Raw genomic sequence first — 12,619 nt, forward strand, 5'->3', positions numbered from 1 at the left:
GACAGAAAGGGCTTTTCAGCACTCTCAGCCCCTGTTTGGTGCTTTCTTGGGGTGCAGACAGACTGCAGCCTTGCTGCTAGTTGGCCAGATGAAAGCATGGAGGAGAGCACTCTCCACAGTGCACATCTTTCCAAATGCATAGCAAAATGAGAAAGACATAATACAATATATTTGGATTTAATTTTGAAAGGACTAATCAGTGGAACATATTCAGTACACATTTCACAATAATTTCTTTTCTTTGCACTGACTTTTTGAAGGCATTGACTAGAGGGAATGATTAAGGCAGGAAAACAACCTGTAAGAAAAATGGTAATATGAGGTGGATCATGAGGKATATGAAAAAGATAGAAGATGAAGTGCTGCAAAGTTAAAAACTTTGAAGAATAAGAGAGCTGTTTTTTTGTCTCAATGCAGAAATTAAGCACAGTGTTTTTGTTGGACCAATGCCTAAAGAACATAAGTGAGAAGACATATAATCCACTGAAGTACGTTAGTTAGGCTGACAAACTTATTTTGAAGACTTCTAAGCAGATATGTTTACTGTAATTGAATGAGAACACTGTCTGGATTGTTTAAAACATTTCATCTTTCTCTTTTACACATTTCAATTTGCTTGGTAATGTGATGTCCTTATGGTGATTGTGGTACAATACTGCACTTAAGCAAAGAAAATACAGCTGAGATTTTACACTACGGCTCTATTTTCTAACTGTTCACATCTGCATATAAAATTTTTATTCTTTTATGGTATGTTTATGTCTGTGTGGTTATAATGTTTTATATACAAATCCTTTTTTTATATTTGAGAAATTTGTGAAGTTTATAAAATGTATGGAACAGATACATGGAACCACAGGAAAAGATTTGGAGATGGTTAAATTGACCTGTACTACTCAAATAACATTGAATAGTGATTTGCTAGTATACATCTTTCCACTTCATTGAACTAATTCCCACGGACCAAAGTTTGTCAGAATGTAATTTTCAGGATCAGGGCCCTCAAAATTTATTTAAGGACCCTTGAGTTTTCAACTTAGACACAAAGTAGTAATAAATATTATTATAATTACATTATATATATATATATAAAATTGTATTTGATATATTATTTTATTATAGTATTTTATATTATTTATATATTGCATAATTATATATTATTAGAACAAAAATAATAAAATAATTTTTACTTTCACATTGGACATCTTTTTCAGGAATGGATATAGTTTCTTAAAGTTCTCTATAATGTTGAACCATCAATATTTGACATAATTCTCATGATTATTTCTATATATTTKTAACAAGTTTCTAATGTGACTGGGTTATGCATTAGCTGCCAGTGCTAGGGTTAATATCAAATAYGGAAACTAGAATTAAAGAAGAAAGTAAGCTCTTTCTTAAAGTATTCTTCTAATGTATTCTTTTGTAACCATAATAAGAAATTGGATTTAATATTAGAGGGGTTTTAGGATAACTGATTAYGAAGTGTTCTGTAGTAGTAAGAATTTTTTTTTCCAGTGGTCTGATTTTAGATCAGTTGTTTCTCAAACRAAATTTGTTTCCACCACAATGGGCAATTATAAAAGTCAGTATCCCTTTACAAAACATGGAAAGGGAAATTCTCACTTGATTCCCTTTGGCTTCTGTACATTTAGGCTTTCACCTACAAACTCTGCTCACGTCTTCTCTGAGCACAACTTTTAGCACAACTTTGTAAGGTAATAAAAACATATATATAAAACATGCATATATATATATATTTACATATATATGTATATAATGCTTGGGTTTTACTGTTGAACCATTAAGTGTTCTGGAAGGAACCCCATCTCACCTTTCTGAAGGGGTACATTCTCTACATTCAGTTAAGCATCATAGTTGGCAGCAAAAATGAGGACTAACTTGTTTTTTCACTCTTATGGTCTCTCTTATTGTTTAATTCAGCATGAAAGTTGGGAATAATTACATTTTATGATCTAGCTTGTTTTTGTATTCATCCTACAAGTAAATACTATTTAAGGAACGATTTTTATAGACTACAAGTAAGAGCCATTTARCCAGTGAGGATTATTTTGGTCCACTTAAGGCTGCAAGAAACGATTCAGTGAGGTACCATATTTTATGTTGCTTTGCTGAAAAATGTATTTATGGATATTATTCCATTGCCTACATCTTACTCCTGCAAGGAAAGATAATGACAGAACTTTTTTTTTTTGTTTGTTTTTTGTCTTTTTAATTAGGGTTCCAGTTCAGTTGTAAAAGTTCAGCATAATCTAATTTGGAGCTGGTTAAATGCTTAGGAGCAATCTGTTTGCTCTCACATAGGACTCCCGTTAACATGACAGCTACAGTTATATTGAAACAAGCTCAGATGGTTTCATGTCCCCACAGAGGAAGGAGATTTAAACTTTGAAATAAAAAGGCTTGAAGATCTTATTTAAGTAGAGGCTGGGTAAACTGGCAGCACTCTGTGGGAAGTGAGTTATGGACAGCCCTGCACAGCAGCCATCGTTCCTGTAAATTTGAGCAATGTGTTTCTACTTTAGAGCAATTTCATTCAAATGTTTCAGAGCCATGAARTGGTCATCAATTTCTACTTAGGCCCTCGTATATTCCTTCAGCATCCAACATACACCTTGAGATGAGGTTTGTAGAATTATAGCTGTGGGAATTTGGAGAGAACTATGGGTGCAGAAGAATTAAACTTGGGGTTCTCTGCCAAAAATTCTGTGGAGAAAGTTGGGATGTGTATCAAACTAATATCAGCATTCATAATYCAGTATTAAGGACTGTGTTCTGAATATGTTTCTGATGTTTGACAAGTGACAATATTAGGGAAAACAAGGACAGTCAGAATTTTAAGCTGACTGATGACTGGAAAGTGTAAAAATAGTTAACATGATAGCAACACAAGGGTGTACAATATTCTGTCATTTATAATGCGTCATTGTAACCTAACACTGGTCTTTCGGTTCKATTATAATTAACATCCTCTGACTGTTTGTACTTGGCTTACAGTATGTCTCAATGTTATGTGTTGAGAATTGTAAAAGGTGCATGATTGTGCTGTTTCTGTTCAAGTTGTTTCTAATTAAAAACTTCACTGTCCAGTGTTCTTTCAATAAGGGTACCTAATACAATATTTACATTATTTTAGKTGTAGAGAAACTGGCTTTTCAACCAAACTGAATGATGCATTTCAATCCATAAGTGTATGTGTGTGTGTATATCTATGTATGTATACACTTACACATTAATTGGTTTTTGACAAGGCCTCTCAATTCTGTCTTACTCACCTTATGCTTATRTTCACCTCAAATCTCAGGCATCTGGAAGAAATCAAGACTTTTCATGTAAGCTGAACATCACAATTCCCAGAAAAAATATGCAACCTTACAGTGATAGTCACTAGAACTTCTCTCCCAAAAATTCAGCATATCAAATATCATTAAATAAAGGTCTAATGTCTAATTAATGCCAGATAATGCAGGATTCTTCTACCTGCATGAGCAGCTTAGTGATTGGAATTACTRTGTCTTTTTATCCCTTTTGATACTTTAGGCTTGTAGCCACTAAATTCCACATATATGTTTTGATTTCACAATAGAAAACATTTACTTTTCTTTTATGTTYTAAGTATCTTCTATTGTTTCATGTTTTCTAAAAAGAGAATATGATGTTTGTGGGTCCTTGAGCTGACCCAGAATTGTAGCTTTTAATTTTTTCCATTCTGTAGTACCCAATTTTGACTATATTTCTAAAGCTTTCACTTCTCTTTCAAGTAATGAAGGAATTACTTTCCATAAAATTTGAAGTTCAAAAGTAAAAGTATAAGCAATTTTTCATGTTGTCAAGTAATCAACTGAAAGACTATCTTRCTTATAAAACTTTAAGTAATTAATGAAGAAATAAACTTGAAATATTTAGATATTCAAACAAATTCTAGTGTCTTTTTTGTATAAGGTTCAATCTTATTGTTCAAATACTATTCGTAAAATATACTTGCACATATATTAAATGAGGAAATTTGGTAATAATTTTTGAAATAACAAAGTTATTTGCATTGAAATGCATGAATTTTAATAGTAGTGCATATACAAATCTATTTGAGCTTAACGATATGAAGCAGACTAAATATATTTGGGACCGTGACAGGATTTGTGTGAGCTTTCTCCTTTGAAAGGACGCTCCTGGCTTTGAATTTCAAACACTACCTTTTGTAGCAGGTGAACAGGAATAATCCTCTTTTTTTTTTTTTTTTTTTTTCCAGTTTTTAATTTTTATTTTAAGAAGGCCAGATAATTGCATGTCTGCCTCACATTTAGTTAAGTCTTTGGTGATGGGCTTTGAAGGGTGTGTTTTATATTTTGCTTTTTTTTTTTGTTTGGGCTTTAATTTTGGGCTGGGGTATTTTAGGTTTGTATTTTACTGTCAGTCTTTGCTGAGAAGTTCCTGATACCMCTATTAGTAGTATCCTGCTCTTTGAAGGAAACTTTCACAAAAACTCTAGTTTGAAATAGAAACTGGAAAAGTACAAAGCTTCTGGGAGGAGAGTGTCATCCTCCCCATTGCCTGAGAATTTCTTTTTAATGTGAAAGGAACATAAATCTTAAAAAAAAACTAATGGTAGCAAGGTAGATTAAAACAACCTGATTTTGGTCTGAAARTAATTTACTGTTATACAGTAATATACTGTATTTATTGAATTTGCATTGCTCTAGTACTTTTTCCATTGTTTTTCAAGCATCATTCTAGTTATAATTTTCTGTTTGGTCACTACTTGGATAATGTAAGTGGTACCCATTATTGAAAGGTAGTCTGTATTTGTACTAATACAGAGAATGCCAGTTTAGAAATGAGCCTGATTGCATGGTTCATTTTGTTCTCCTTTGTAGAGCCAGGCTGCGGCCCACTACAAAGGCACTAAACATGCCAAGAAGCTCAAAGCACTGGAAGCCATGAAAAATAAGCAGAAATCTGTTACTACCAAGGACAGCGCAAAGACTACCTTCACTTCCATCACTACCAATACCATCAATACCAGCTCTGACAAAACAGGTTAAGCGACAATCTTTGTTGGTTTYGTTTGGTTTGGTTTTGGTTTGGTTTGGTTTGTAGTTTGGTTTTTTTTCTTGTTTAATTCCATGTCTGTTTGGTTATGTGCTTGCCACATTGATTCATGCTCGATCCATCTTTCTGTGTGATATTGATTTCTTTAAGTCCTCTCAGTAGGCTGGTGAGAGTCTGATAGTCATGTAGCTGATTTCACTTAGTGATAAGAGGCTTGACATTCTTTTTATGATGGAATGCAATACTTATTACTTGATTAACATAACAACTGATCTAAACATCCTGGTCTGTTTATGCACTATCTCTCTATCAATAATGATATATGGCACATTTCTTTTAACCACAACATAAAAAAATTGCACTATTTGTGTCTAGAAGCCTCTTAAAAAGCATTTTCAGTAAAAGCCTAATTTTCATAAATTTCAAACATTGCATTATTTTTTTAAACGGCTATTGCATGGTTCTGAATTAAAAAAGAGCTGTATAACCTCTATTCCACACAATCAGGTAAGTGCTATTGATGCCAATTATTCTATTCRTCTTCATACTGAAATAATAGCATTTAAATTATTATGTGGGTAAAAGTTACTCTTTTGCAAATAAAATCTACTTGAGCATTTGTAAAGTCAACAGGATTTGGTTAAGATTGCATTTTAAATATGCAACTGTTGTTGRAAATTTCAAAGGAAGGTTGTGAGTTCCCTGAGAGGTAGTTTGGTGTCTCACAAGGTATGACTGCTCTTATGTGTGAAGGGATACAGTTTGAATATTTAGGCATAACCAATCCCCCCTCCTAAGCAAGGCAAAAATACCCATAGGGGGGAAAAACCCCAAATCTGTGAAACATCAGAGACCTACCTACTGATGCTGAAAACTGCTCATTTGGAACCACTTCTGATGCAGTAAGTTTAGGATTATAAATGGTTGTCCACTGACCAGTTATTACAGAAAAGTACATTGCAGGCATGTGTAGCACTTTCTTTAAGATCCACCTTCACTGTATTTGTTATAGACAGATGCATCTCTATCTATCTCTCTATATAAATAGATTTATCTGTTATAGCTCATCATTATAGACAGCATATATTTTTAGGGAGATTTATAACTGATTTATAATGGGATGACTTTAAGAAATATTTACTACATTGTTTTTGTCTTTGTTGCCACAAGAAAAAAATATTTTGAAGGTTTTTGTGTGATGAAAGAAATGAAGTATGGGACAATAGGAACAATGTCAAAAGTTATTTGGGAAAATATATGTTTCTAAATACAATATTTTCAAACATTTTAAATATCAATTACTTTTAAAAGTCTATCATGCTCTTACCTGTTGAGATACTCGGAACAGGAAGGAGGATATTGTATGAAAAGAGTGATTTATTGTTTTCCAAATATTATCTAGTGGTTGAAGAATATAATCTTTTAAAGCTTTAAAATGTATTATTCAAAAGCTTTTATCTTAYGTTGTGTGAGTGGGAAGGGTTTTCCAAGGTGCCTTAAAACCAATCTGAGTTTTTCCATCAAGCTTTGATTTAGTTCTCTGACAAGATACACGAACTGTCCTTTATCCAAAGTCAGTAGTCCAAATCAGTTCTTCTATCAGCATAAGTAAGAAAAYATCAGAAATCCAGTTGCACACATAAACAATGGCCTATGCAGGAATTTCTTCAGCTTTACACAGTGGTTGAGAATTCCTGGATTAATTCCTTAGAATGTGTGTGAACATATATGTATTCACATGTATACATATATGTATTCTGTGTTAGAAATACTGACCTTAACAGGGTCTAAAAGACACATATTGATATTAATTGACAAAACAAAAATCTTAGAATTTCTTTAATTATTGAGAGCTATATTCAAGTGGCCAAAAGCCCTACTCAACCAGTGGCATTCAAAGTAAGGCAAGCAGTCCATCTCCAGATGAACTTATTACAGCTCAGCATTGATGTGGCTGGCAACAGAATAAAATCCCTGGCATAAATGATCCTTTGTCAAACACGTATACATAGTGAGGAAAAAAAAAATTGGGTGGCGAAAATGATGAAATTTTCTTTCTATTATGACAAGACAAAAAGTTCATAAATTGGATTTTACTTCYTTTCCAGTTGTTCTTATGTCTTATATATTTGTTTGATAGAAATTCTAAGGGCAAAATTGAACATCAGAATATACTGCACTGTGTGAGTTCTCACATTTGGAAATTATCACTGTAAAAGTCAAACATCCTGATAATAACATGTAGTTCTCAGGGAATAGTTGTACTAATGAGTATAATTCATAAATTGATCTTTTGTAACTAAAAAAAGTTACCCATTCCAATGTACTTGTGATCATWCAGAACAAAAGATTTTTCTGCAGTRTTTTAAARCTGTCTGCTGAAGATTAATAGTTGATCTCAAATACGCTGAGGATAGGGTCATGTACATATCACTTCTTATATATCATCTGCAGCAGTGGTTAAATGGTGAATTACATGTCAGTCACAGCACATTGGTCAGGACTTCACATCACTGGTTCTGTGTACCCTTAGCAGCTACAGTAAACAAAATGTCATCWGGAAATCTGCAGTGCTGTGCAATAAGGATTATGAAAAGAATCACACAGTATACAAACTGATTCAAGGGATAAAGCAGCAATTTGTTATGTTGCTTATTCTGGAACTATATTTTTAGATGTGGCTGCCAGCATGTGTTATTGATACTTCACAGCTCACAAGATAAGCTAACTCCTTAAAACCTCTCACACATGATTCCTGGTGTTTAAGTTGTGTGTTAAGGAGAAAACATAAAACATGGTGTTATTTTTCTCATTCTGTGACAGCTTTTTTTTTTCCCCTTTAAACAAACTTTCAGGATTATTAGAAGGCTTGAACTTGAAAAATCTTTGGGGCAGTAAAACACCATGAAGAGTTATGTTGGCAGTCATATAATGGCAATGCCACTCAGTATGTGAGAACTTTGTTATTGGTTAYATTATTTGACACACTTCTTTCGTCTGCATTTACCTATTATTATATTACACAGTAGTCAGGAGAGAAAGGCAGAAAGCGTGAGCATTACAAGGAAAAGCCTTCTTTATGGCATTATACAAACCAGATTTCAGTATTTCTTGAAGATTTAATTCAGGTGTGGCAATAAAAATGCATATTTTTGCTATATATTAACAYACATGCATACATATTCCCTGATATTAAATGGTTAAACATCTTTTATATCTTTACAAATTGCTCCTCTCCTTTCTGAAAAGGTGTATTTTCTTCATAAAGATACTTCACGTCTTCAGCTATAAGGACTGATACTTTAGAACACTTTTCAAAATGTTTAGACAGAGTGCTTTCTATCATCCTAACTAAAATACCTGTCCAGTAAAGTCATTGTCCCAYGCTTGGATTTTTGGATTATAGATTGAATCTCCAGTGTGATATCCATGTAATATTATGCCCTCCTAGTTGTTACATGTCTAGATATTAATGTTTTCCAAAGCTATGTGAAGTTAAGCAGGACACTCCATGATCACAGTATCATAAATTAAGTCTTGAAGATTTGGGCTGCTTTTATTTATTTATTCAGCAGAGAACTGAGTATGTGTTAGATCATTTGGTATCAATGGAAAAKAAGGAATAGACCTTTCCAAGGGGAAAAAGAAGGTCAGTAGGAGCCATCACTATTGCAAAGTCTTTMATGTCACTTTGGAATGTTATATACACTGTGCCTTGAATCCTCTGTACTTAAATGCAAGGAACAGCTCTTAAAAACAGACAAAAATGTGATGAGCAGAAAAAGTGTGCATCTGGGCCCAGATGCACAGGCACAGACAAGATCATCTGTCACTGGTACATTCTTAATAGCTAAGAGACCCCTGTGCTGTCAAAGAACRAAATACTGGCACCTGTCCTAAAAAGCTTACAGTTTCACGTAAGATGAGAGACAAGGAATAGACACTGTAAATGCAAGAGGCAGGTGCTTAAAGGAGTGGTAGTAAAAACATGTTMAAATGATAAAGGCATCACAACAAATGAAAACACTGAGGGATGGATTAGAAGGAAAAGGAACAGAGTTGKTTTCTTTTTCAGATACTGAACATGTGTGGATAACAGCGTGGGACAAAGCATAAGTTCTTTTTATTTTTCCTTCACTGATACATATGGAAATCTTTCTGTGGAAAAAAAAAAAAAATCTTAGTTTTGTTACCCCTTTACAATCCTCTTTTTTTGTGTGTGTTTAAGAGGTGATAGGATATTTCTGGTCAGCAGATGAAACTCACTCCTGAAATAACAATTTCAGTGCAACTGGAATAATTATGAAATTGAGATCAGTTGGAGTGGAAGAGAACATTTAGGCAAGGGCTTCGGCCTAAAAATGAAGGCAGAAGGAAGAAAGAAATCAAAAATTATGTAAGTCAGGGTAAACTTTGCAGGAGGAAGAAAGGTAGATATGACAAGAAATGGAAAGGTTTAGAAAGATATGTAGGCGTTTGGCAGCCACAATACCAGAGGATCACAGAATTTTTGAGGTTCTGTGAAGGGACATCATTATGGACTTCTGAARATTGACAAAGCCACCCTTACACATCAGAGCAGAGTTAGCCTGATCTGGATGCCGAGTATCTTTTTCAGTTGAGTTTTACAACTGAAATGTTTACAACCTTTTGTTGGGCAACCCATTCTATGGTTTGACCACTCTTAAAGAAGGGCAAAATAGTTTTTCTTGTGTTTCAGTTTGTGGCTGTTGTGTCCTTCTCTGTCACTGGGCACCACTGAAAAGAGTCTCTGTCTTTTCTATTCCCTAGCCTCACCAGGTATTTATGCACTCTGCTGGCTCATGTTTCACGTGGTGCCCTCCAGGGTCCTGGAGGGACAAAGAAGTGCCTTCTTCACAAAGGAACTTTCCARATGTTTAGCCTTTAGCCCAGACTAAAGGTTTGTGTAGGGTTATCTCTTCCCAGTTGTGGGGCTTTTGTGCTTCCCTTTTGTCTTGGTTTCAAAGACAGGTGTCTGCTCAGGAAGGCAGGAACGACCCTTAATATAGAGAATATAACTCCCCCTTCCTGCAAAATTACTGTAACTTTRAAATCAASGGGGCTTTGGGTAAGTCCCATCTCAGTCATCTCGAGGCTGAACAGGCCCAAYGCCCTCAGCCAGTCCTCATAAGGGAGATGCTCCAGTCCCTTAAATCATCTTTGTTGGCCTCCTTTGGAACCTGTCCAGGAGCTCCAGGTCTCTCTTGTACTGAGGAGCCCAGAACGCAGCACTCCAGAGGAGACCTCGCAGGAGCTGAGTAGAGGAGCAGGATCACCTCCCTTGTTCTGCTGGCAATGCTCTTCCTAATGTGTCCCAGGATACTGTTGGCCCCCAGGAACACACTGCTGGCTCAGGGACAGCTTGTTGTCCACCAGGACCCCCAGGTCCATCCTCACAGAACTGCTTTCCAGCAGGTCAGCCCCCAGCCTGTTCTGGTACATGGGATTATTCTTCCCCAGAGATAGCATCCTGCACTTATCKTTGTTGAGCTTTAGAAAGTTCTTCTCTGCCCATCTCTCTCCAGCCTATTGAGGTCCTTCTGAAGGACTGCAGAGCCCTCTGGAGTATCAGCCACTTCTCCCACCTTTGTGTCATCAGTAAACTTGCTGGGCAGGCATCTGCCCTTTCATCCAAGATGTTGATGAGCAAGTTCAGCCGTACTGGGCCCAGTATTGAACCTTGGGGATCACCAGTAGTGACTGRYAGGACTCCAGTCAGACCCTGTCCCAGTGATTGTGACYCTCTGGTTCAGCCATTTCTCAATTGACTTCACTGTCCACTCATCCTGTCCACACTTCCTGAATTTGCCTAAGAGGATGTTGTAGAGTGTTGAGTGGTAGAAGCTTTGTTGAGATCAAGATAGWCAATATCTGCTGCTCTCCCCTCATCCATCCTGCAGGCTGTTTAWYMWWRRARGSMRKYMRGKTKGTCAAGCATGATTTACCTCCAATGAATCCATACTGATTACTCCTGATCAGCTTCAGGTCATCCATGTGGATAGAGACGGCCTCCAGGGTTAGGTGCTSYATCACCTTTCCAGGGATTGAGGTGAGGCYGACTGGCCAGTAGTTCTCTSGGTCSTCATTCTTGCCCTTTTTGAAGACCAGGGTRGCATTTGTTTTCTTTAGGTTCTCAGGCAGCTCTCCTTTTCTCCATGACTTTTCAAAGATAACTGTGAGCAGCCAAGCTGTGGCATCTCTCAGCTCTCTCAGCACTAATGGATGCATCCTGCCAGGGCCCGTGGGCTTGTGGATGTCAGGTTTGTTTAGGTGTTCTCAGACCCAATCCTCATTGACCAAAGAAAAGTCGTTCTTCCAATATTCCTTTTCCCTGATTCATAGGTCAGAGATTTCTGATTTTTTCTTTGTTAGTAACGTGAGTGAGCACCTCCTAATTCGACCATTGTGTCTCTTTCAGGTCTCTAGTAATGAGTTAAGGGACTCTTTGTTATTAGGATGTACTGCTTTATTTAAGGTTAAAAAAGTTTTGTTCTAAATTGTAGGGAAAAGTTTTCAAGCACAGTGCTCAAATGGAAAGCTGTTTGTGTGTGTGTTTATAAATGGACAACATAAAACTGACTAGCACTACTATTTTTATTAATATGTTTCTGCCTGTTTGCAATATTTGCCCTTCTCTATCCAAGACCAGTACTTACCTGCTGTTTTCTCTAATACCATGCATTAGCACACCTCACTTGTTTTATCTTTTAATGTGTTACATTAGTTCTGTGCGCAGATCTGTCTGGGCAGTTTCTGTTTCAACTCCAGAACTTGTAATAGAAAGGAAGTCTCATTCTAAAATAAATAATTTTCCTCATATCTCTCCTTTCCTCTTATTTTCMATTYCATTTTATCTCCCTTACATTTAGCKGTTTATAAGAAAYATACATTTTGGTAATGACTAGGCTTTAATGCTTATGAAGRTTTATGTTTATTTAGAATTACTAGATTTTTTTTTTGGTGTAGGTACCCTATTTTATTATCATATTTATTATTTTTTGCTTTCAAGTTACTTCTTTAAGCCTTTGTTCTTAATGCCAAACCACCCTAACTTTTCCTTTCTTAATGAAAGCTTAAGAAGATAGACTGCTSTATTTATGATATTAACATTATCTATTTATTAGCATTTTTAAAGGCAGCAGATATGCTTGCAATMTTTTCTAACTAAAAGAAATTATTTCTAGCAGTAATACTTATGTAAACTCTATTTAAAATAGTATTTAACACTATTCAAAATCTGCTGGTGTATGAAGAAACAATTTACTATATGATCCCAGTGTGCAATTTTCTGGTAAAGCCTAGCTGTGGATACCCTTGTATATGTAATTATTATATTAAGGATGTTTAATCTAGGAGTACAGTTCAGTGCAGTCTGTTTAACTTATTTGTTTTGTTCCTATATGCTTTATTTTATCATAAAGTGTGCTTTTGTTTTGGCAAGTGATTTCTTCAGATCATTTCAGCATTGCTTAGGGCACAGCAAAATTAACAGGCTAACTCTGGGTTCAGGCTTGTGAGATACTGGATG

At 35.5% G+C, this 12,619-nt stretch overlaps 1 protein-coding gene across 1 annotated transcript in view; it reads left to right on the forward strand.

Annotated features, from left to right (window-relative positions):
* The window catches only part of ZNF385D (zinc finger protein 385D), a 161,754-nt gene that overhangs the window by 92,934 nt on the left and 56,201 nt on the right, over nucleotides 1-12,619 (forward strand). Inside the window, exon 4 of the mRNA XM_057373206.1 lies at nucleotides 4,896-5,058. Coding sequence (XP_057229189.1) covers nucleotides 4,896-5,058 — 163 coding nt within the window. The remainder of the gene's footprint in view (nucleotides 1-4,895; nucleotides 5,059-12,619) is intronic.

This window comes from Malurus melanocephalus, unplaced genomic scaffold (assembly GCF_030028575.1).
Source record: "Malurus melanocephalus ecotype Western Australia unplaced genomic scaffold, MMel_1.1 scaffold_189, whole genome shotgun sequence".
In the NCBI taxonomy this organism is placed as follows: domain Eukaryota; kingdom Metazoa; phylum Chordata; class Aves; order Passeriformes; family Maluridae; genus Malurus; species Malurus melanocephalus.